Genomic DNA, 26,183 nt, shown 5'->3' on the forward strand with positions numbered 1-26,183 from the left:
TCCTGCAGACTTCCTTCTCTGATTTTCCCCCTTCCCTTAAGACGACTGTGCTCTGGAGTCTTGGAAGAAACATTTTAGTTTGTTTATACTGCTACAAAAATCAACAGCATTAGAAAAGTCATAAAATGAAGCGCGCTATCAATCACGCTGCAACATTGTTATTCAGCAGTTACTAACAGAGATTGATAATCCTTTGATTTCATCCCATTGTTATTACTCTGATGTGTCTGCATATTGACTATTACACATTTATTTATCGACCTGAAACATGCAAAACCACGGAATAGATACACATGCACGCCCCGTGACTGTCCGCAGCACGCTCGGCAGAAGTCGGCCGCAGGCACCTGCAGCGCCCGCATAGCCCAGTGGCTACAGCTAAAACTGAACCCCAAAAGCCCCCGGCCGACCCCAGACCACTCCTGTAACTTCGGCGCGGAGCTGCGGCGCCCGCGCCCAGGTAGGGCCAGACCCGCCACAGCCGCGAAAGGCTGCGCGCCCCGCGGCTCCCACCAACCACTGCCTGCCTCCCTGCCGGCGGGCGCCCGGCCCGGCCGCGCACCGCGCCGCCGCCGGCTCCCCAAGCTCCGCTCCGCGGGTCCCGGCGCTCGGCAGCGGTCCGGGGGGCGCCTCTCGGGAATTTTCACCACCGGGGCTTCCCCTGCTGCCCTGGAGCTGCACACAGATAATAATTTTCAAAGGAAAAAAGCAAAGCAAATGAGCCATCCTCGCCGTTCCCCATCCAACCGGAAAAGAAAAAAAACCGACCCGAAACTCCCACCCCACCTCCATCTCTTTCTTTTGCTCTCTGTGTCTCTCCAGCTAAATTGTGGCCTAGCTCTGGGTCTCTCTCCCTGCTCTTAGCGGCCGTTCCCGGGCACCCAGGTTCATTGCAACAGCCCGACGTCTCGAAAGTTGAATTGAATCAATATGTAGCCAAAGACCTGAGCAGGGAGGAGGAAAAAAAAAAAAAGCATCAAAACTTCCCTAGAGACTGGTCGGCCGGTTCCTTTGTCTCCTTGTTCAGTCGCTGCCGAAACCCCTGCACATCTGAGCTGCAAACAAAACCACTCTTGCATCTCTTCACACGCAGCATTTACAGTGTTTTGTGCAAAAGTCAATTGGATAGTGGGAAAAAAAAGGCTATTGGCGCTGTATTATTTAACACAGACTTCAGTGGCCTCCCTTTTTGGTGGAAGCTTTATTTGCACTAAATGAATAATCTTAATTGCATCACTTTTGAATTAAAAACCAATGTTAATCATGTTGGAAGTAGTAAATATCAGTTTTCATTGTGCCCGAGTAGAGGGTATTTTTCTTTTTTCTTTTTTTTTTTAATAAAAATACAAGTCAAATCACTTTTAAAGGGCATTATGTTCTGCTACAAATACAATTTAAACGGTTTGTTTAGGAGCGGATCAGAAATGGTACAGAATTTTGCACTTAATTTTCTCAGTTATCATTTACAATAAGATCCTCTTGGCTTGACAGCCAAGTCTAAACAGTAGTAAATTAGTACAAATGTATACTGATTTTACTCTAATAATCGTAATAAAAGCTTATAGATTTGGCACTAATTACATAAATGCCTAATGATCTTGAAAATGACTCTGGTTAGAAATATATTACTAATCTAAACTTTGTTGTTGGCTGGCTTTGAAAAATCAGAACATTAGAAATGGTTCGCTTCACTTGTGCAAAAGCACTTTGTTCAAGTAGTTTAACATATTCGAGACGAAAATAAAAAGCATTTAACTTTATTTACTGCTTTAAATTGAGTTTGTAGGCGAGCCGAACTTGGAAATTTTACCCGAAAAAATAGGGCTTAATGGGCTTTTAAATCCCAGCCAGAGAGGAAGCGCTCCCTGGGTGGCCGGGACATGCGGTGTTTGGTTCCCTTTTCCCCGAGTTGCGGTGTGCTTGTGTATCAAGCCGGGCTGGAAAGGAGGTGGCGGGGAGCCCCGGAGGGCCAGGGGAGCCTGTGCGGCCCGGGCCGCTCGGGGAACTCGCGGAAGTTTCTCTTTCCTCGCCTCCCCGCCGCCGTCGGCGGACAGGCGAGAGCCGATCCGTGGTCTCCGCCGCCGCCGCCCCCCCCGTACCCCCCGCCCCCGCTCCGCGCAGCCGCCCGCGTTCACCCACTTACATTTCCCCCCCCCGGTGGGCGCTGGGCTTGCAAGCCATCCCCGGGAGGCAGACCTGGTCGGGTCCGAGGGTGCGCTCCGAGGAGGCATAAAAAGAAAAAAAAAAGAAGAAAAAACAATAAATCAGAGGTGACTCGGACCAGGAGGAGGGTGTCAAATGTGCATTTGGAAAAGGGCGCAGGGCAGAGAGGAAAGGAGGGCGGCGAAGGCAAGCGGAGCAGAGGAAGGGAGCGGCGGCGCGGGCCGGGGCGGCGGGAGGCCGGGGAGGCGGCGGGCGGAGCGGAGCGCTCCAGGCGCCGACATTTGCAGGCGGCCCTCCTGATTGGTCCCTGCGCCGAGCTGCTCACGCGTTCACTGAAGTGTTAAGCACCTCCCCGTCTCTCTAAAGGACATTATAATGCAAGAGACCCCCTTTTTAACCACACACCGAATTTTCTTTCATTTAGGAGATCTCTCTATATATCTATATCTTATATCTATTTTAAATAAGTTAAGGCCGCTAAAATTTGGGGGGGGGGGGAAACAACCTTCACCCTGGAGCGGTGCGCGATGCTGTCTCATGCCGACCTCCTGGACGCCCGTCTCGGTGAGTTTCCACCAGCATCCCCCCCCGCCCCGCGGCGGCTGCACCGGCGACGGCGGTGGCGAGCGGGGAGGAAGCCGGGGCAGGAAATTGACAATTTGTTCCTTATTTTACCTTAATGCGATCTAAATGGGCTAATTCCTTTAAAAGTAATTGTACTGTATTAAAGTTTAATGGGATTTAACACCGTCTTAAAAAAAAAAAAAAAGAGAGGGCGACCTACGGAGTATATAGATCTACAGCGAATTGTAGAACATTTAATTCCTCTCTCCCCTGTTTTTATATACATACCTACACATTAGTACTATGATCTATTATTATTATACAGATGAGCTAGATGGTATTTACGAAGAAGTTCTGGGTGGCCTTTTCCTGCTCGCCTGCTCGCTTTCCTCTCCCCTTTCTTTCGTTTTAAAATATCTGTATCTACCTATTTATGGTTATTCATGCGTTTGTTCAGAGGAGTGGAGGAAGGAGAGGGGAAAGGTGGCCAGGGTGACCGAAGTCCCCGCACATCTGTCGGAGAGTTAAAACTCCCGGCAGCAGGGCGGCTCGAGTGTTATTTCTTTCTCTCCGTCTCTTTCTTTTATCAGCCCCACTGGAAAACCCAAGCCGAACCCGGCAAAACTTGCCCCCGCCCCCCCCCCGGTCTCGCAAAGAGGAGGTCCGGCAGGGAGCTGGTTATGTAAGCAGGAAGAGGAGCTGCTCCGTATAAAGTTTTCTCTCCCCCGCCCCGAGTTGCGCCGGATCGCGGGCTCTGCGCGCCGCGGAGCCGAGCCCGTGCTGCGGGGCTGGCGGGCGGCCGCGCTGGCTGGATGTTTCTCGCTGGCTCGGTGCGCTGGAAAGAGACTCTGATGGATACATGCCCGACTGCAGGGGAGTGACCGCAGCTCCTTTGCTTCTGCAGGGATGAAAGATGCGGCCGAGCTCCTGGGACACCGGGAGGCTGTGAAGTGTCGGCTGGGCGTAGGGGGCTCTGATCCGGGGACACACTCAGGAGACATGGCTCCCAACTCGGACACGGTGGAAGGGACCACCCTACTGCCGGGGCAGGACATCACCACGGTGGGATCCAACCCCAGCTCCTTAACCGTCAGTGCCAAAGACCCCGACAAGCAGCAAGGCCAGCAGGGAGGCCAGAACACCAGCCAGGCTGGGCAGCAGCAGGGGCAGCAGAAGCAGAAGCGGCACCGCACCCGCTTCACGCCGGCGCAGCTCAACGAGCTGGAGAGGAGCTTCGCCAAGACCCACTACCCAGACATATTCATGCGGGAAGAGCTGGCCTTGCGCATCGGCCTCACCGAGTCCCGGGTGCAGGTATGAGCAGCCGCCCCCGCGCAGAGCTTGTCCCCACCGCGCCCGCCGGCCCCTTCCCCGGGCGCACCGACGACGACGAGGCCAGGCACAACGAGGGTGGGGGGTGTGGGTGCCCTCAAACCTCAGCCCGACGGCGGGAGAGGAAACCTACCCCTGAACGCAACGGTTTGCGCAGGAAAACTTTAAACCGCTTCCCCTTCACCCGCCCCTTTCCGCGCGCGAGACTTAAGCTGTCCCCGCCGGAGGGTGGAGGGGCCGGGAGCGGTGCGCCCCGGGGTGTCCTCTTGCCCCCTACCCACCTGCAACGCGGTGGTCCCGAGTGGAACGCGGGCGGAGTTTCTCCCGCTCCACAGCCCAACCCGGGGCAGGAAAGAAGCCGGGGAAGCACAGCCCGAGACGGGCGAGTCTCAGCCCTCGCAATAGCTAGGCGCTAAGAGACAAACCAAAACCGCGGGGAATTGCCCGGTGCGGAGTTCCGGCGGCAGCGAGGCCGTGGCTCTGCCCAGGCGCTCCGCGGGGGGAAGGGGTGGGGGCGCGGGGGCGCTGTCCAAGGTGCTGCCGGTGGCATGGCCGCAACCGCCGTGACGGGCCGTCTCCCTGGCTCCGCCGCAGGGAGGGTCAGAGTGGGGGGTGGAGGAAGACACACAAATTTGTGAAAAGGCACTTCGATAAAAAGCACTTGTATTTGGAATCAGAGTTTCCCTGTACTGGCTTTTATAATGCATGGGGACGGCAAAGCTAACGAGTAATTTCAACATCTAGGGTGTACTTTGTTCTCAAAAGTGTGTACATATATACACACACATATATATATTTGTACACAGGCACATAAGAAACCATTTAGTCAAATAAATGTAAATTAAATTTGGAAAAGGGGGAGATGGATCTAACCGCTAGGCTACTCAGATGCGGGTTTTGTGGGTAGAGGGTTATTTTCGCGACTTTCTGGGCGAGCCTCTTCAGAGGAATGAAAGCGTGTACAATGGAATCACTTTTGGGATGTGCTTTCCCTGCTCAGCACAGTGCACCGGGAATGCCGCCGCACTTCACCGGAGCAGGTGTTCAAAATTCCTCTCAGCAAGCCTAGGCTCCTCAGATAAATAAAGACACATCAAAAGAAATCCCTAAATGAACGTTTTTATGAACAGAAACTGACTCCGTTCTCGAATGCGACAAAAAATGCACGTCTGCCTTTAAAAAGTAAACCAATTTGACTCAGCCTACACAGGACTATAATTAGTTTAAATTAAGAATGAAATTAGATTCACGAATAAAATATAATTGGACAACTGACTCTACGAAAAAAGAAAACGAGGTCTATTAAACTTTATTGGGTTTCTCAAAGGTTAATGATACCAATTTCAATATTAGGAGTGTGGTAAATGAAGTAAAATATAAAATATAAAATAGAAATAGTTATTTTCTAACAGCACATTAAAGAAATTCGTAGGAAGAAAGACAAAGTGTTTTAATGGTCTCAGCATAATCTTAAACCAATCATAATACCTCGAGACTGCTGATAAAAACAGTTTAATAGAGTGGCAATTTAAATATTTTTTACAATAATGTTCTGTAGTTTAAAAAGTAATCAGATCAACATAACCTTCTTAATTAACACTTCAAAATTATAACAATTATGTAATAATGTAATTTATGTAAAATGTATTTACTTCACAATGCACTGTATCAGTGCTCCTTGACCAAATTTAAATTAAATATTAATTGGTTTATGTTCTTATACAAGTACTTTATAGTTTTCTTTATAATTAACAGATTGCCTACACATTCCTTGCAGTATATGGGCTCCACACTGATTAAGGAATGATCTAAATAGTTAATTTATGGCAGCTGTATATGTTTTTAAGGGCTTTAGATGCCAGAATAAATTACCTCTTTCCTCCTTTTAGATCTATATTTGATGTATATGATACATTTAAATAATTATTAAAGCAGCTGGTGCTTAAACGGGAGTCCAATTGCTCTCTGATATTGCTCCGCTTTTCAGGCTGGTATAATAAAACCATTCTTTTTATAGCATGCCATTATTAGAAACCAATTCCAGAATTATTTATAACCTGGAATGGCTTATTAAACAGCAATGCGAGAATCATGCAAATTATGCAATCAAATGCAATATAATAAGCATAATCATTAGTCTCTAGCACGGATTAATTAACTTTCAATATTTTATTTACATAAAAAACAAATCAGTGAAATAACTTCTGCACAGTCAAGCTTGCCTTTCAATATTTCATACGAACAAAAATAATGTCCTGTAATTCCATTGACTATGTCCCCCACAATGGTCCCGTCATCTGCCACATCTTAATAGGGGACAAGCTGAGAGTATTTTCTAGTTTTCTAATGGAATGAGAAATTGCGTTTTCTTCCTCTCCCAGCACTATTAAAGTGTAATGAATTCGGCCCAGAGTTCACGGCTGGCTGATCGAAATGAATCTGAAATCTGAGTTTTAATACAGCTCTCCAGATTTCCTACCAAATCTTCACATTAATCATCCACTGGATTCCAATGAGGTCTTCATAAAGCTTTGGCTCCTAAAAGACAAAAAGTTATATTCTCTCCCCTTCTCTCTCTCTTTCTAACCCATTTATAGATGGGGAATTAAATGGGCTATATATTTTAAAATACATTTACAGTATGTCTATATTACTGTAACAGCAGCTATCATCAAGGTAGATTTTTAGATTCCAACCTCTATTAGATTCTCACTGTTGTATTAATAATTTTCAGGGGCTAGTTGCATTTTAAAAGGAATCCAAAGTTGCCAAATGCTCACGGTTAATATATGTCTAGAGTTGTCATGTGTGCATTTTCAAAATCTCCTCCAGGTTTTCCCCGTGTTTTAATCTGTCATGCACTAGTTTTCAACTGGAAACATTCACATTTTAAAAGCATATGCAGCATAGCTATGAACTGAGGCGATCAGACCTGATGGAGATTCTTTACACCAGTAAACCATGAAACATAAAAAGATTTTGTATCCACAATTTAACTATTAACCCTAAAACATAATTGAACGCGATTTTTCGATTGTCCATATACCATTTAATTCCTTAACGGCTGTTCATTTCCGCTAACAGGCGCCCGTATTTCTCAGTTTAGGTACGTAGCATTAAACGACAAACTCCAGCAGGTCCGAGCATTGCGCTAACCTGGATTTCAAGTGGACCCGTTTTTTCCTCCCATAACAAACATCCCGGTGTTTTCGGTAATGGTGCAGCGAGACCAACGAAATTATCCCTGCCGGCATAGTGAGCACCCGCTTACCTAAACCACCTCTGTTTTTTTAAAAAAAAACAACAAAGCTGGGAGGCTTGGCCGGAGGGTTTCCTGCCCGCGGAGCAGCCCCGGGACCTGAGCGGCGCCGGGCGTGGGGGCTCGCCCGGGGAAAGGCTTCCCGCCCCGCCGGCGCCCTGCTCCGATGCCAGATCGGGAGTGCTTCCACGCAGGGGCAAGAGCCGTGGGCCGGTCATTTATTTTTGCTTTGTGTTATTGTTTTTTTCAGGGGGAGGCCAGGCTCCTCTCCCGGAGCCTCCTCCTGAGCGAGGGAGGCTACAGACAGCTCAATCCCGGGAGAGACACATCGATCTCTTTCATTATAAAAAGTTTCAGCGACTTCATTAACCCGCCACGGGGACACGTGTGGGGCTACAGCAGGGCCATGAGTGTGAAGAGCGGGCATAGAAGAGACAATGGCCGGGGAGGGGTCTTGGGGGGGCGACAGGAGATAAAGAAGGCCGTGACAGGTACCGAGAGGAGCGGGCGGAGGGTTGGGGAGGGAGTAAATCCCGTTTAACCAAACCGCACCTTCATAAAAGGTTCGCCTCGGTCGCACCGACGGGCGCGGAAATCGGTGACATCGACAACACCGAGCCCTCAGCTCCGGCGGTGCCAGCGAGCCCTGGCGACTCCGCTCGCTGGGAGGGCCGGGCAGCCGCGGGCCCCGGCCGAGCCCTGCCGGGGGACCCGCGCCTGCGGCGCCCCCTACCGCCGTCCCGCCGGGTCCGGCCGCGGCGCGGGTGTCGCTAACGGTGTGTGTCACTGTCCGCCGCCCGCAGGTCTGGTTCCAGAACCGGCGGGCCAAGTGGAAGAAACGCAAGAAGACGACCAACGTCTTCCGCGCCCCGGGCACACTGCTGCCGACACCGGGGCTGACGCAGTTCCCCTCGGCCGCCGCCGCCGCCATGGGCGACGGCCTCTGCTCCTTCCACGCCAACGACACGCGCTGGGCCGCCGCCACCATGCCGGGCGTGTCGCAGCTGCCGCTGCCGTCGGCACTAGGCAGGCAGCAGGCCATGGCGCAGTCCCTCTCCCAGTGCAGCCTGGCGGCCGGGCCGCCGCCCAACTCCATGGGCCTCTCCAACAGCCTGGCGGGCTCCAACCGCGCCGGGCTGCAGTCGCACCTCTACCAGCCCGCCTTCCCCAGCCTGGTGCCCGCCTCCTTGCCCGGCCCCAGCAACGTGACAGGCTCGCCGCAGCTCTGCAGCTCCCCGGACAGCAGCGACGTGTGGCGGGGAACCAGCATCGCCTCCCTCCGCCGCAAAGCACTCGAGCACACAGTCTCCATGAGCTTCACCTAACAGCCACCGCCTCTCCTCGGCGCGCCCCGCCCCGCCGCCTTCCCCTCACCTTCCACTCACCTGACTTACCAGGGAGTCGACTCAGGATGTGAAATCAGATGCCAACTGACTGGTTTGTGGGACGAGAAACACCCCTCCACCCCTTAGCCCCCGCACACACTCCCGCGGCCCGGCCTGGCCCACCTGGCGGCCGCCTCTCCCCGGCGGCGGAAGGACTCGCCGGACCCCGGGGCCTCCCCGAGCCCGGCTCTGCCTGCCTCCCTCGCCAAAACCCGGCGCACCCGCGGTTTGTTTTTTTTTTTTTTGGTGGGTTTTGTTTGTTTGTTTTGTTTTAATTTAAGAGCAGTGATCTTCCGCCGGCCCCGTCTGCAGCGAAGGCAGGAGCCGGACGGCGCCCTGTCCGAGGGCGCTGTCGGGAGGTGGCCGGGCGGGTTCGTGGAGTGGTACGAAGACCCCAGAAGGAATCAAATCCATTTTGATAAAGCATTTATAAGCGAGAGAGGAAAAATAAAAAAAAGAGTAATGTTGCTTTTTGTAAAACACATTAAAAAAAAGCAAAACAAAAAAAAAGCAAGACAACTTCCCTTTTTCGGATCTTTGATTTCGTGACAGTTGAGTTGCCAATCTGCCCCACATTTATTTACGCATATATTTATGTTCCTGCTGCTATTGTCCCTCTTGCATCTTTGGCTTCAGCCGTGGCCCCTGCCCCACCCGGCCTGGCCCCGCAGTCCGCCTGCCTGCATGTGCCGATCACCCCGCTGCAGGGCAGGGACACTGGAGGAATGAACAAACAATGTGAAATAGGATGTTTTGTGTAGATAAAGCATTCTTGTTACATACTGGTTGATTCGTGATACGTTTTAACTTATTGTCTGTGCTTATTTATTGAATTTGGGGTTTCTTAATAAATGTTTGAGCTAATATAAAACATATTATTTGACTTTTCCAGACACATTTATATCAAGTTAATGTAAATGGATAAATAAAATAATTTTCAGTATGTGATATGAAGAATTGTGGGGTTTGGTGTGGTGTGTGAGATATGAGAGGCAAAAAAAAGACAAGACTTCCTTCTTTCCTTGGGATTCACTGATTCCTTTGTCATATGTTTGGGAATGGTTTGGTTGCTTGAATTTTGCATTGAAGCCTTTCATTTATCTCAATTTTAATACTTCATGATTAATAAACTTTTGTTAATCTTTCTGAGTAATTGGCCTTTAAACTGCAAGAAACAAAAAGTTCCGCTGCGAAGCAAGACAGAGGTGAAGAGTGAGCGGGGGCACCTGCCCTGGGGCCGGACCGTCAGCGAGCACCGCCCACCCCGGAGAGCCGCGGGGCCGGTGGGGGGCCGGGAGATGAGGGCCGAGACTGGAACGGAAGCGGGAGTGGAGGGGCGCTTCGCCACAGACCTTTTTGCTGGCTCTGAAATGAGTGCGTGGCTGCTGGCAGGGCTAATCCCACGGAAGAGGGATGTACTCCCTTCAATGTACTCCCTTCCAAACTTTGACACGGGGGAAAAAAAGTGCAGGACTTTGGCAAGCATCTTACAGCCTGGTTTGGGTTTATATTTTTCTTTTTTCCCCCTCTCCTTTCTTTTTTTTAATGCAATGCACTGAGATCTCTTCCACTTATATATCAATTGCACACCTCTTAATTACATGCCTGAGAGTGCCCAGCTCCATAAGTACCCACAGAAGAGTCCTTGCCTGTTCCAAAGTGCATATTATGTATGCATATTTAATTTAAAAGAGAAATAAAAGGAGAATAAATTATTGGAGATCCAGGCTGGGAGTGAGTCTGCTGGGGGGTCACCTGAGGAAGCAGCCCTGCACCCTTCTGCAGGAGCCTGCTGGCCCAGGTGCCAAAACAACCTGGGATGCTCATCCTGAGGTAGGTCAGGCCAGGCAAGACAGGGTCCATACCATAATCCATACCATGAGTAATGCCTGGGGTAAGAAGGCATGATGCCCTGTCCCTCCTTCCAACCCTCCCTCTACTCCCTGGCCTGGCCTTGGGCCAAGCAGTTGCCCCCCTGCACCCAGGCTTGGCTCTGAGTTTGAAATTTGTGATCAGTTTAGATCAGCCCTCAAAGATGTGGGCACATGGGGCACGTATGGAGCAGGGCTGATCAGCATGCCCCCAGCCCCCTATCCCACAGGTGCCCCTGCGTAGGCCAAGGGGAGAAGGGGAGTGGCTCACGCATCACACAGCGGCACCTTCCCTGTGCTGTGGCCCGCTGGGAGGAAAAGCAGGTCTCCACTTACATGCAGAGGCATGCAAATCTCACTCTGCTTCTCCCAAATGTATGGAAGGTTGTTTACAAGCATGTAATTTTTACAGCTGCTTTATATTGCTATAAGCAAGACAGCTTTATGATGCAGGAATGTCGTAAAGTGCGGTATGGAAGATCTTTAAAAAATATGTGCTTTTTAATGGTAGAAGAAAATGCTTTCTCTGACTGGGGGCAGGGGATTGAGATGCAACCTGTAAGATCCAACTCTTGACACCAAATGTTGCAAATCTATGAAAGGGGCCTTACAAGGGTCCTTCTGGTTAATTCTCGCTCCTAAAACATCCATAATTTCTTCCATATTCTAATGCAACTGTTGTCCTGGTTATGAGCAAAGCTTTTTGATCATACCCAACTTTGATACAACATTTGTTTCCATGGCAATAGATCTTTGTGTTCTGAGTCCTTGAGATTTTTGAAATTATACGTACTCTTAGCACCAGCTGAAGCTTTGCAACATAAAACATCTAAGCTGACGCTCTTATGTCTTTACCATGGATGGAAGGAAGGGGACTGCAGGTTTCACTCATACATGTTACAGATTGTATGTGAATGATTTTATTACAAAATCTCACCCTCGCTGATATTAAAAGATAAAAATTAAACAGCACTGACTAGTTCTACCTAACAACAAGAACAGCTTTGCTTCATTCACATAAAGCAATCAAAATAAATGAGTGAATTCCATATAAATCGAGAGAGAACATTTATGCCAAATAACAATTAGCCTATTACTGACTAAGTACCTAACACCAGGCACTAGGACTGTTACAATCTGGGCTTATTTGCTTATATTAAGGTGCATTTTAACTTTGAGCAATTCCACCCAGCTTGTAAATAGACTGAGATTTGTTTGTATATATGGATTCATTTCCACACCAGCACAGATCCACATAGGTTTACTTCCCTCTAAACACAACATCACCTCTAATGTCTAAGGAATGTACATAATGATAATGTCACTGAACCTTTTATTTGCTCTCTTGATGAAATGCTTTGACACTCTCTCTCTCTTTCTCCTCTCTTCCCCCCCTCAAATCCCCCTGGAAGGCAGAATCTGCTCTTACCCACTGCTGGAGATTGCATTCACTGAGCAATTACTAACATTGGAAGAAAGTTTGTGCAAGGCAAGGGATCAGATAACATTGCAGCACAGCTTATATTATTGTACTAGCAGCAATGATCCCTGCTCTTAGAAATGAAAATGTGGTTTAATTAGTGTTGTGGTCTTAAAATTTTCATTTTTCAGAATAAAAATTTCCGCACATGAAAATGTATCTTGCAGTAATGGAGGTATGGCAGTTAACCTGTCAATTGAAAGTATGTAACCTTCCTTTTCTCCTTCTCATGACAAAGGTAATCTCATTTGAGGGCATTTATGTGAAGAAATAACAACATGGCATGGTGAAACCACTGGCTCATTAATCTTGGCATCTACTTCCTGCAGGGCTTCTTGATTAGTTAGATTCATTCATCAGGTATTTCGGAGTTTCTGATTTCTCACCACTGGCTAGGTTCACTGAGTTCAGGCTAAATTGAGCCAGAAGCAATGTTTATTAGAAATTTTGTAATACAGACTACCTTAATAATTCAGTACAAATATCTCATCTGAAATATATCCATTCATGCTAACACCTAATGCAGTTTGCAGCTGTGTTCAGAGACAACTGAGAACACAAGTGATTGGGCATGTATTTTCTAAATTATTAATATGACAGCTAATAGCAAACTCCTCTTCATTTCTAGTGCTGGAATTAAGATCCTTTTTTTTTTAAAGCAAGCCCTGGCAAAGAGGGGACCACCTCCTGCCTGCCATTAAGGCTGAGCTCAGACCAGTTGGTCTGGAAAGCATGGCCTATTTAGCCTTTCGGCATAAAGACAAAAGGGAGAACAAAAGAATTTTAGTTTTTCCCTTATGTGTGGTTGTATTGGGTTTGCATGGCAAGGTTTTGGTAGCCGGGGGGGACTACAGGGGTGGCTTCTGTGAGGAGCTGCTGGAAGCTTCCCCTATGTCCCATGGAGCCAATGCCAGCTGGCTCCAAGATGGACCTGCCGCTGGCCAAGGCCGAGCCAATCAGCAATGGTGGTAGGGCCTCTGTGATAACATATTTAAGAAGGGGGAAAAACCCCCAACCCTGTGCAACAAAAACTGCAGCCGGAGACAGGAGTGAGAATATGTGAGAGAAACAACCCTGCAGACACCAAGGTCAGTGTTATGGGTTTGTGTGGCACGGGTTTTTTTTTTTGGTAGTGGGGGAGGGGCCGCAGGGGGTAGCTCCTGTGAGAAGCTGCTAGAAGCTTCCCCCCCCCGACTCCAAGTCGGACCTGCCTCTGGCCCAGGCCAACCCAATCAATGACAGTGGTAGCGCCTCTGGGATAACAGATCTAAGAAGGGGAACCTGCAGTGAGTAGGGGGATTGGAATGTGAGTGGAACACCTATGCAGATACTGAGATCAGTGAAGAAGGAGGGGGAGGAGGGGCGCCTGAAGAGGTTGATGCCCCTGCAGCCCGTGGTGAGATGGCAGGCTGTCCCCCTGCAGCCCATGGAGGTGAATGGTGGAGCGGAGACCCCCGAAGATGGCCGTGACTCCATGGGAAAGCCCACAGTGGACCAGTTTGTGACTGAAGATCGGCCTACGGAAAGGACCCATGCCAGGGAAGTTTGCAAAGAACTGAAGCCCGCGGAAAGTACTCACGTTGGAGAAGTTTGTGGAGGACTGTCTCCTGTGGGAGGGACCCCACGGTGGAGCAGGGGACGAGTGAGGAGTCCTCCCCCTGGGGAGGAAGGAGCGGCAGAGACAACGTGTGGCCAGCTGACCAGCTGACCCCAACCCCCACCCCCTGTTCCCCTGCGCCGCCGGGGGGAGGAGGTAGAGAGACCCGGGAGTGGAGTTGAGCCAGGAAGGAGGGAGGGGTGGGGGGAAGGTGTTCTAAGGTTTGGTTTTACTTCCTAATATCCTTGTTTTGATTTGATTTGTAGCAAATTAAATTGATTTTGTTTCTTCCCCAAGTTGAGCCTGTCTTTTGCCCATGCCCATAAGTGGTGAGTGATCCCTCCCTGTCCTTGTCTTGACCCACGAGCCTTTCTTTATATTTTCTCCTCCTCATCCCACCGGGGCCCGAGGGAGGAGTGAGCAAGCGGCTGTGTGGTGCTTTGTTACCGGCTGGGCTTAAACCACGACAGTCAGTGAAGAAGGAGGGGGAGGAGATGATCCAGGCACTGGAGCAGAGATTCCCCTGCAGCCCGTGGGGAAGACCATGGTGAGGCAGGCTGTCCCCCTGCAGCCCATGGAGGTCCACGGTGGAGCAGATATCCACCTGCAGTCCGTGGAGGACCCCATGCTGGAGCAGGTGGATGCCCAAAAGAGGCTGTGACCCCATGGGAAGCCCACGCTGGAGCAGGATCCTGGCAGGACCTGTGGACCCATGAAGAGAGAGGAGCCCATGCTAGAGCAGGTTTTCTGGCAGGACTTGTGACCCTGCAGGGGACCCACACTGGAGCAGTCTGTTCCTGAAGGATTGCACCCCATGGAAGGGACCCATGCTGGAGCAGTTTGTGAAGAACTGCAGCCTGTGGGAAGGACTCATGTTGGAGAAGTTCATGGAGGACTGTCTCCTGTGGGAGGGACCCCATGCTGGAGCAGGGGAAGAGTGTGAGGAGTCCTCCCCCTGAGGAGGAAGGAGTAGCAGAGACAATGTGTGATGAACTGACTGCAACCCCCATTCCCCGCCCCCCTGTGCCACTCAGGGGGAGGAGGTAGAGAATTCTGGAGTGAAGTTGTGGCCAGGAAGAAGGGGGGGGAAGGTGTTTTAAGATTTGGGTTTATTTCTCATTATCCTACTCTGATTTGATTGGTAATAAATGATATCTATTTTCCCTGAGTTGAGTCTGTTTTTCCCATGATGGTAACTGGCGAGTGATCTCTCCCTGTCCTTATCTCGACCCATGAGCCTTTTGTTATATTTTCTCTCCCCTGTCCAGCTGAGGAGGGGAGTGATAGAGCAGCTTTGGTGGGTACCTGGTGTCCAGCCAGGGTCAACCCACCACAGTGCTATAAATATAGGAAAAATCTAAATACTGCAAAAGGAAAAGGAAGAGAAATCCTCAGAAATTAGCATCCTGTAATGTCACACATCTATCTCAACTGCTTGATAGCTGTAATAGAGTTTCAGCTTGGAAAAAAGGGACAAAGACACAAATGCCCTGATCCTGCAGCCTTTAAAGGCCATGCTGACCTATCTGTGAGTTCAGCAGATGCATGTGTGAAGATTTGTGGGATCAGTGCTCAAGATTGTTCTGCCAGAAAGCTTTCTCCCATTTTGTCGGAGTGGGAAGACGGTCCCGGAGTAACGATGGAGTCTCAATATGAGTATGGTCGTTCTCCTTTATTACAGGGTGTCGTGGTTCCAGCCCAGCCGGTAACAAAGGACCACGCGGCCGCTCGCTCACTCCTCCCGCCCCCCTCCGGTGGGATGGGGGGAAGACGGAGGAGAGAAAAAAAAACCAAACCTGGAACCTCGAGGGTTGAGATAAAGGCAGTTTACTGGAACAACACAAAGAAATTGCAACAACAACAACGGTACTAATGAAAAAGTATACAAAAAGAGTGATGCACAGTGCAACTGCTCACCACCCGGGACCCGACGGTCTGCCACTTCCCCCACCGAAAAGAAGAGCCCACCCCCCGGCCCGCTCCCCCTTTATATACTGAGCATGATGTCACATGGTATGGAATAGCTCCTTGGCCAGTTCAGGTCAGCTGCCCCGGCTATGCCCCCCACCTCCCAGGTTCCTGTAAAAATTAACTCTATCCCAGCTGAACCCAGGACATTATCCACCCCTTATTCTATACCATCTACATCATGCCCAGATCTTACATTTTCCAATCGACCACTACCACTTCCTTGTCTTATATATATATAAGTATATGGACTTGCGTCCGTCCCCGTCGTCCCCCCGCACACACACACACGCGCGAATGGTATTCCTTTAGCGTATGGGCTATTCCTCTAATGTGTCCATTGATTTTATTTAGTCCATGACTTTGGGGCTCCATCTGTTGTAACAGTTCTTCAGGATAAGAGAGATGGTGTGAGATGGTGGGTCGTTGTATGCTGCCTCTTGAACTTGTGGCTAGTACATTTGGTACAACTCACGCCCTTGTTCTGCAGGTCGAGGATGTTGATCTTGAGGAAATTGCTGGGTGTCAGTTCAAGTTCTGTCGCTGTTGTACTTGGCTTAGTTTCAAAGTCCATCCCGCAGTCATTTGGGTAATTCTTACAGTAATACCCTTGATATGGCATATAGACACTATAGATACAATGACATGCATTGGCAGGGTATTTAGCAGTTAGGTATCATACAGCCCAATTCACTGGCTATTCTCTCCCAAAATCAAATCTCCCTGAGGTACACATCGAACTTCCCCATCCTTCTGCATCACCCACCAGGTGTACCCAGGTCCCTGAGCAAAAACAACCCCTTGAATGGGTTTGCCTCTGCTTGAGGGAGGACTAACCCAGACTGTCTTTCCTAACATACTCCTCATGCGCACTACAGGGACTTTATCCCCTTCTACAGTATGTGGAAGTCTTGGTTGGGCGGGGCCAGCCCGATTGGCGGATCCTCTAGTATTAACTAACCAGGTGGCTTTTGTTAAATGTGTATCCCAATGTTTGAAAGTCCCACCCCCCATCGCTCTCAATGTAGTTTTCAGCAGTCCGTTGTATCGCTCGATTTTTCCGGAGGCCGGTGCGTGATAAGGGATGTGATATACCCACTCAATGCCGTGTTCTTTGGCCCAGGTGTCTACGAGGTTGTTTCGGAAGTGAGTCCCGTTGTCCGACTCGATTCTTTCTGGGGTGCCGTGTTGCCATAAAATTTTCTCTTCAAGGCCCAGAATAGTGTTCTGGGCAGTGGCATGGGACACAGGGTATGTTTCCAGCCATCCAGTGGTTGCTTCCACCATTGTAAGCACATGGCACTTGCCTTGGCGTGTTCGTGGGAGTGTGATATAGTCAATCTGCCAGGCCTCCCACTGTTTATATTTCAGCCATCGCCCCCCATGCGACAGGGGTTTTTGCCGCTTGGCTTGCTTAATTGCGGCACATGTTTCACATTCGTGGATGACCTGTGCGATAGTGTCCATGGTCAAGTCCACCCCTCGATCTCGAGCCCATCTATATGTTGCATCTCTCCCCTGATGGCCTGAGGTATCGTGGGCCCACCGAGCCATAAATAGCTCACCCCTACGTTGCCAGTCCAGGTCCACCTGAGACACTTCAATCTTGGCGGCCTGATCTGCCTGCTGATTGTTTTGATGTTCTTCAGTGGCCCGACTCTTGGGTACATGAGCATCTACGTGACGTACTTTTACCACTAGCTTCTCTATCCGAACAGCGATATCTTGCCACAGTGCGGCAGCCCAAATGGGTTTACCTCTGCGTTGCCAGTTGCCCTTCTTCCATTGCTTTAGCCACCCCCATAGGGCATTTGCCACCATCCATGAGTCAGTATAGAGATAGAGCACTGGCCACTTTTCTCTTTCAGCAATATCTAATGCTAGCTGGATGGCTTTCACCTCCGCAAACTGACTCGATTCACCTTCTCCTTCAGCAGTTTCTGCAACTAGTCGTGTAGGACTCCATACAGCAGCCTTCCACCTCCGATGTTTTCCCACGATGCGACAGGACCCATCAGTGAACAGGGCATATTGCCTCTCATTTTCTGGCAGTTTATTATACAGCGGGGCCTCTTCAGCCCGTGTCACCTCCTCCTCTGGCAACATTCCAAAGTCTTTGTCTTCTGGCCAGTCCGTGATCACTTCTAAAATTCCTGGGCGACTGGGGTTTCCTATGCGAGCCCGTTGTGTGATCAGTGCGATCCACTTACTCCACGTGGCGTCAGTCGCGTGATGTGTAGAGGAAACTTTCCCTTTGAACATCCAGCCCAGCACTGGCAGTCGGGGTGCTAAGAAGAGCTGTGTTTCAGTACCAACCACTTCTGAAGCGGCTCGAACTCCTTCATATGCTGCCAATATCTCTTTTTCAGTTGGAGTATAGCGAGCCTCGGATCCTCGATATCCCCGACTCCAAAACCCCAGGGGTCGGCCTCGGGTCTCTCCAGGTGCTTTCTGCCAAAGGCTCCAGGTAGGGCCATTCTCCCCAGCTGCAGTGTAGAGCACATTTTTAACATCTGGTCCTGTCCGGACTGGTCCAAGGGCTACGGCATGAACAATCTCCCGCTTAATTTGTTCAAAGGCTTGTCGTTGCTCAGGCCCCCATTTAAAATCGTTCTTCTTCCGGGTAACTTGGTAGAGAGGACTTACAATTTGACTGTAATTTGGAATATGCATTCTCCAAAAGCCCACAACACCTAAGAAAGCCTGTGTTTCCTTTTTATTAGTCGGTGAGGACATAGCTGCTATTTTGTTGATCACGTCCGCAGGGATCTGACGACGCCCGTCTTGCCATTTTACTCCTAAGAACTGGATCTCCTGCGCAGGTCCCTTGACCTTACTTTCTTTTATGGCAAAGCCAGCCTTCAAAAGGATTTGGATTATTTTCTTCCCTTTCTCAAAAACTTCTTCTGCCGTGCTGCCCCATATGATGATGTCATCAATATATTGCAGGTGCTCTGGAGCTTCACCTTTTTCTAGTGCAGTCTGGATCAGTCCATGGCAAATAGTGGGGCTGTGTTTCCACCCCTGGGGCAGTCGATTCCAGGTGTACTGGACACCCCTCCAAGTGAAAGCAAACTGTGGCCTGCACTCCGCTGCCAAAGGAATGGAGAAAAATGCATTAGCAATGTCAATTGTGGCATACCACTTAGCTGTCTTTGATTCCAGTTCATATTGAAGCTCTAACATATCTGGCACAGCAGCGCTCAGCGGTGGCGTGACTTCATTCAGCCCACGATAATCTACTGTTAGTCTCCAATCCCCATTAGATTTCCGCACGGGCCATATGGGACTATTAAAGGGTGAGTGAGTCTTGCTGATCACTCCTTGGCTCTCCAATTGGCAAATCAGCTTATGGATGGGGATCAGGGAGTCTCGGTTGGTGCGATATTGCCGCCGGTGCACCGTCGTGGTAGCAATTGGCACCTGTTGTTCTTCAACCTTCAGCAACCCCACAACCGAAGGGTCTTGGGAGAGACCAGGCAGGGTAGACAGCTGTTCAATCTCCTCCGTCTCCAATGCAGCTATACCAAAGGCCCAACGGTACCCTTTTGGGTCCTTGAAATACCCCCTTCTGAGATAATCTATACCAAGGATGCACGGGGCCTCTGGGCCAGTTGCAATGGGGTGTTTATGCCACTCATTCCCGGTTAGACTCATTTCGGCTTCCAATACGGTTAGCTCTTGGGATCCCCCTGTCACACCAGAGATACAGATGGGTTCTGCCCCTTTATAACTTGATGGCATTAGGGTACATTGTGCACCAGTGTCTACTAGAGCCTTATATTCCTGTGGGTCTGACGTGCCAGGCCATCGAATCCACACTGTCCAGTAGACTCGGTTGTCCCTCTCCTCCACCTGGCTGGAGGCAGGGCCCCTCTAATCCTGGTTAGAATATCTGTTACCCACTTTTTGCACATGTGAATCAGAAGTCCCTTCAAGAGGATCAGAAATGAGATCGGCCCATCTACTGCGCCCGGGGGACTGCTCACGGGAAACTGGAGCAGCAGTTTTCCAAGAAGAATCTTCTTTTCTGGTTGCTTTTTCTCGCAACTCCCGTACCCGTGAATCCAGGACTGAGGTAGGTTTTCCATCCCACTTCCTCATGTCCTCTCCATGGTCACGCAGGTAAAACCACAGGTTAGCCCGTCGTGTGTACTTTCTCTCTCCTCTCTCTTGGGCAGAGGAACGCTTACTCCCAATAACTGCAATGCGGGCCTGTACAGGTGAGGAGGAGGACATATCTACTTTGAATTGCTGGAACTCTCGGGACAATTCCTCTACAGCTGAGACACAGGCCCGTAGGGAGGAAGAGAGACTTCCTTCATATTGCCGGAGTTGGACAGCCAATTCATCCACCGTTTGTCCATAGCCTTCTCTCCAGGACATTACTGCCAATGAGTTGGCATAGGTTGGTGGTGCACTTCGTAGAAACTTCCGCCACATCGGTTGTGTGCATTGGACTTCATCTGGATCTGTGGGTGACTGCGCATTTTCTGGATCATTATAAATCACCTCCAGCACCGCTAATTCCCTCAGGTACTGGATACCTCTCTCCATGGTGGTCCACTTGCCTTGGTGACATGTAACTTCATCCCTGAAAGGGTATCTTTCCTTTACACCTAACAGAAGTCGCCTCCAGAGGCTGAGGACTTGTGTTTTTCTCCCAATCGCCTTGTCGATACCCCCTTCTCTAGACAGAGATCCCAACTGCTTGGCTTCCTTACCCTCTAATTCCACACTACTAGCCCCATTATCCCAGCATCGGAGCAGCCAGGTAACAATGTGCTCACCTGGGTGGCGGCTAAAATCTTTTCGCATGTCACGCAACTCACTCAGGGATAGAGATCGGGTAATTATTTCAGGTTCTGCCTCTTCCTCCTGTTCTCGCGATGACCCTGGTTCATCTTCATCTCTCACTGAGCGAACTGATTTCTTTGTGTGTTTCTTTTTCTGTACAGGGGCAACTGATACTGGCACAGGTTGGTTCTCTGGTTTAGTGGCAGTATCTGTCACCGGGGTAGGGGCAGCCATGGTACCTGTTGTCGTGGTAGGGGCGGCCACGGTGCATGTTGTCGGGGTTGGGGCAGCCACGGTGCATGTTGTCTTGTTTTCCATCTTTTCCCCCTTTTCCCCCTGGGGGTGCTGCATAGTATCAAGCAGGGTTTGGTAGATACCGGCCAGGGCCCAGCACAGTGTAGTGAGTTGTGTGTCTCTGGGATAGCCACAGCATTTTCCTTTCAAAAATTCTATCACTTCATGAGGGTTCTGCAGTTGTTCGGGAGTGAACTTCCAAGTCACTGGAGGTGAGAAGTTCTCTAGATACCTGCCCACATCCTCCCACACGCCGTGCCACCCATGAATATCCAGCTTTGGGACAGATCTCTGGGTGGTACTCTTAAAGAGCCTCTTTGTAGCCCTAGACAAGACCTGAAACATAGTCAGGAGGCATAGCACTAACAGCACACAGGCTTGCGCATCCCAAGGATATTCAAAATTCTCGAAAACTGTTGTAATTAGTTGGAAAGAGAAAAGGGAGGGGAACGGATGGGGGGAAGTATTCCCCCCTGACTTCCCCATGGGTTGGGTGTAATTACCAATAAAACCCGACAGAAGGTGCCCAAAGTCTGGAAATGATATCACTGCCTCATACAGATAACAGCTTAACCTCATGACCAGTGATGTAATCATTTCACAAGTCGACATTGCCCAGTACAGCAAAATGATAATCCCAATCACTCTCCCAGAGATGAGATACGCAACTACAGGCAATACATAAAGCATATAAGAACTTACAAAACGCCACCATGTAAACAGCTGAATCAACATTGTGACTAACATCTATTTATCTAGTATAAGAAATGCGTATGACAAATTTGTTTCAACACGCTCTGGCCAGATCTGTCGTTATCTCAACCCTTCGTGCCCCACGTTGGGCGCCAAAAAGGACTGTCGTGGTTTCAGCCCAGCCGGTAACAAAGGACCACGCGGCCGCTCGCTCACTCCTCCCGCCCCCCTCCGGTGGGATGGGGGGAAGACGGAGGAGAGAAAAAAAAACCAAACCTGGAACCTCGAGGGTTGAGATAAAGGCAGTTTACTGGAACAACACAAAGAAATTGCAACAACAACAACGGTACTAATGAAAAAGTATACAAAAAGAGTGATGCACAGTGCAACTGCTCACCACCCGGGACCCGACGGTCTGCCACTTCCCCCACCGAAAAGAAGAGCCCACCCCCCGGCCCGCTCCCCCTTTATATACTGAGCATGATGTCACATGGTATGGAATAGCTCCTTGGCCAGTTCAGGTCAGCTGCCCCGGCTATGCCCCCCACCTCCCAGGTTCCTGTAAAAATTAACTCTATCCCAGCTGAACCCAGGACACAGGGTTTTACAGGGTTTATCTAGAAAAAAGGTGATAGCACGCGCTAGCTATAACGTTATTATTGGCTAAGCTTCTATGTCCACGCGCATTATACAATACTCTAATTGGTACAATACCCCGTTTCACGTGACACTATCTTATTCTCTATTGGCTGCGCAAACTTCTTCACGAGGTGTCCAGCAGTTACTGATCTCATCCTTCAGCATCCAGGTGTTGTTTGTCAGGCTCTTCTTATCTTCCTTTTTCCCAGCGTACAAGGACACAGCGTCCTTGTCTGCTCCAGTATTTTGTAAACTTATGCTTCGTTCCCACCTAACGGCTGGATTGCTCACATGCCTTCGCCCAGCCAAGAAATCCTCAACAATTCCCCCTTTTTGTTTTTGAGCAATCCAAGCTTGCCTAATAACTTGGGATGCCATTTTTCCTTAACAAGCTGAACAAGGTAAAATTATTACAATAGCTAAAATCACAATAACTACAACAATGCCCATAATTCTTTGAGCCAACCCATTACCCCTAATGACCCAGACCATGAGGACTATGAGGAAGATGAACCATCCATACATTCTTGTGTCATCTTGCTCTGCGAACTCAGCCCAGCAATCGGTAGGTGCCAGCTTTCCGTGGGCATCCCCACAGAGGCAACGATGGCCTCACTGTACACCAGCCCGATGCTCTTCAGAAAATCCCGGTATTTATACATTTGCAGAGGAACGGGTTTTGGCACACGTGGCTAGCAGGTGCCAAAAGTCTGCCTTGGTTGCAATTTATGATGCATGCGCTCGCTGGCCAGGCGCGCTGCACGAGTCATAGCCATCTTGTCTATTGGTTCGTGGACTTTATGATGCGGTTGCGGTGCACAGAGAATCCTGACCTGTTATGTTAACCAAGGTGACCTATACATTAGTTTTTTGACTGAGGTGGTATTCATATTGCTACACCATCTATGATGCTCCAGATGATGATGGCCATGCAAATCGAACAGGAGTCCGTCGTGGTCCTGCATCTGTGGAAACACAATCAACCTCGTTCCCAGGTTATTAATGGAAATAGACCTTACCCCTAATTTTGGCTTTAACTAACTTTTAAGTTTACCCCACACTATCTTCCCGTAATCACACTATGTTTAACCAAATTATGCTTAACACACTTTCTACCTAAAGCAAGTTCTATATACAATAAGGCAAGTTGTTCTAAAACCCTCTCTGAAGGACTCAATGTCCACTAGTCCTCTAAAGTGTAATACTCTATTAGTCAGAATCTGTTGGATCAGTGGCTCCAGCACCCGCCGGTGCCGTCCCAGTTGCCATTGGGACAATTCCGGGTCCAGCATCAGTGCGAAGCCATGGCTTGACCCACTTAGCTGGGATCCAGCACAGGCCTCGATCTGTAAGCAGACACATATACCCTCTCCCAATAAGTTTTACTTCTGCTGGTCCGCACCATTTCCCGGACTCTGGGTCCTTATACATTACCATAATTCCTGTACTTTGTTGTGTCCTTTTTGCCTGTAAAAGAGCATGATGCACTACCATTTGTGGGTCTTTGTGATCACCTGTCAATCTAAGATAATTTAGCACAAATAAGGCTTTGGCCAATCGTTCCTCTGGGAGTAAGCCCTGGGTTCCCCCCTTTTGTCTTTGCAGCATGTTCTTTAGGGTTTGGTTGGCCCGTTCGACAATAGCCTGTCCTGCGGGAAGATGTGGAATACCCGTACCATGGGTAATTCCCCACAAATTACAAAATTGAGCAAATCGTGTAGAACCATAGGCTGGGCCGTTGTCCGTCTTAATTTCTTTAGGCACACCCAGCACTGCAAAAGAAGCATGAAGATGTCATTCAATATGTAAGGCCTTTTTTCCAGTTTGTGCCGTGGCCCACATGGCAGCAGGATAGGTATCAATACAGACATGTACATAACGCTTTGCACCAAACCACGTGACATGGGTGACATCCATTTGCCACAACTGTAATGGCAAGAGACCTCATGGGTTAACCCCACAGCCCAAGCCCAGCCCTTCCTTTTGACAATCGGGGCATGCTTTAACGATACCTTGGGCATCAGTGAGTGGTAAGTCAAATTGCTTTGCTAACATCCTAGCGGGTTGGTGCAAGAACGCATGTGATTGCCTTGCTTGTTGAAAACAATTCCCTGGAGGACGCTCTCATGCCGCTGCAACCAATTGGTCAGCTCTGTCATTTCTCGTTTCTCATCTGCACGTGCGGTCCTACGAAAGAGTTCTACCAGAGGGTCCATATCGTCATTAGTGATACCGCAAAGATTCCGCACCCACTGGATATCTCCCACAAGCTTCTAGACATCATGTACCGTTGAAATTTCTAACATTGCTAGCATCTATGTGTCACCTCAAATACTTTCAAGGTGCTGTCTTTTGCACCTTTTCAGGAGTAATTATTACTCCGCGATGGCTTGAGATGTCTTGTAATTGAGTTAAAATTTCATCTTGTAAATGTCATCCATATAATGATAAATTATCAACTGAGGAAACTGCTTTCTTACAGGCTCTAATGTCCAGGCTACATACAGCTGACACATCGTGGGGGAATTGCGCATTCATTGCGGTAACACAACCCAGTGGTATCTCTTATAGGGCTCTGCCTTGTTAATCGATGGTACTGAAAAGGCAAACCGTTCAGCGTTATCTGGGTGCAAGGGAATGGTGAAAAAACAATCCTTTAAATCTATAATTAACAAATCCCATTCTTCTGGAAGCATAACTGGAGATGGCAAACCTGGCTGCAGGGCTCCCATACTGCATTATTGGTGTATTCCATGGATTAGTAGAAGGAACAACATGTCCTGCTCTCAACTGGTCCTTAACTAACTCTTGTATTTTTAGCAGTTTTTCAGAATTTAACGGCTACTGATCAATCCAAACAGGCTCATTTGTTTTCTAGCTAATTTTTAGGATTGGTTGTTCTTCAGTGACTGTTCCTAAAAAGGATGGGTCACTAATATTGTCTTCATTTGGCTCAATAAATCACGGCCTATGAGGCCAAACAATTCCTTTGGGGTAGTCATGACATACGGATGTGTCATAATGTGCTCACCGTCGGGGAACACAAGTGTAATCGGCAGCTGACTTACTAAGGTGGCTTGTGTGCCCCCTATCTCTGCAATGCCAAAATTTGGATTGATCAATGGTCATGATGGAGGCCAAATATATCGTGAAATAATCGTAACATTAGCTCCTGTATCGATTGTCATCGGTTTCTTGATGATAGCTCCGTCAGGCCCTTCCAATTGCACTACCTTTTCTGGTTTACCTCTTGTTATGTCCATGGCAAAGTATACCTGCAGTTTCCCTGTGGAGCCGAATCCACCATCTCCACGTTGTACTTCACCTGGGTTTGGAACACACGACCTGAATGGAACTAATTGTGCTATTCTGGTACCTTTAGGAATAGAAACAGGAGGGATTAAAACATGAATCATAATTTTCACAGTCCCACAATAATCTGCATCAATAAGCCCTGGGACTACCAGGATTCCTTTTAGAGCTGTTGAAGATCGCCCCTTTAAAAATACACTAAGCCCAAACCCCAATGGTCCCTTTATGTTGAATGTGTACTGCGGTTTCCACATCCACTCTGGAGCTTCCTGCAGTGGTGGATCTGGTAGTTGCGAGGCTGCTTGAGGGCTGGCAGCCCAAACCCCTTGCATTTGTGTAGTCGCGCGAGGGGCCTTCGTGCTCGGTGTAAAGTTTTCCTTCTTCCTGCATTCTTGGTGGTATTGTCATCTTTCTTACAACTGTTGCACTGTCTTTTTGTTAGCAGAAACTCTACATTGGCTCTTGATGTGTCCAAGTTTACCACAATTAAAACACTTGACCGAGGGTTTCTTACTGGCTTTATCAATAAGCGGATTCTGTACTGACTCACAGCAGTCTTTAATTTCTCAAGGACTTTCCCTTTTTTGGTTTTGTTTTTTTTTTTTTTTTTTTCTCCAATGCCTCTCCCTGTCGTCCGCAGCGGCTACTGCAGGCGGCTCCGCGTCTATCGCGGGCGCAGTTGGTTTCACCGTCTCTGGTTCCGAGAGGCGGGATGGATTAAAGGGCGGTGGCGGGGGGGGTGGATGGTTCTGCCCGGGGGCCGGCCGCGGCCGCGCCTGGCGGCGGCCATTCCATGGCCGGCTGACACGCGCCGCTGCAAGTGGGCGGG

At 49.2% G+C, this 26,183-nt stretch overlaps 1 protein-coding gene across 1 annotated transcript; it reads left to right on the plus strand.

Moving 5' to 3' along the window:
- The first annotated feature begins 2,690 nt into the window (after positions 1–2,690).
- Positions 2,691–8,643, plus strand: LOC138683457 (homeobox protein orthopedia-like). Its single transcript, XM_069775226.1, has 3 exons — positions 2,691–2,727; positions 3,632–4,041; positions 8,122–8,643. Exons 1-3 carry the CDS (start codon positions 2,691–2,693, stop codon positions 8,641–8,643), a joined length of 969 nt encoding a protein of 322 aa, XP_069631327.1.
- The last annotated feature ends 17,540 nt before the right edge of the window (positions 8,644–26,183 follow it).

Source organism: Haliaeetus albicilla, chromosome W (assembly GCF_947461875.1).
Source record: "Haliaeetus albicilla chromosome W, bHalAlb1.1, whole genome shotgun sequence".
Taxonomy (NCBI): domain Eukaryota; kingdom Metazoa; phylum Chordata; class Aves; order Accipitriformes; family Accipitridae; genus Haliaeetus; species Haliaeetus albicilla.

Coding starts and splice junctions, on each gene's coding strand:
- LOC138683457 (XM_069775226.1), top strand. CDS start 2,691: ATGCTGTCTCATGCCGACCTCCTGGACGCCCGTCTCG. Junction 2,728..3,631: donor CCTCCTGGACGCCCGTCTCG/GTGAGTTTCCAC, acceptor TTGCTTCTGCAG/GGATGAAAGATGCGGCCGAG. Junction 4,042..8,121: donor TCACCGAGTCCCGGGTGCAG/GTATGAGCAGCC, acceptor CGCCGCCCGCAG/GTCTGGTTCCAGAACCGGCG.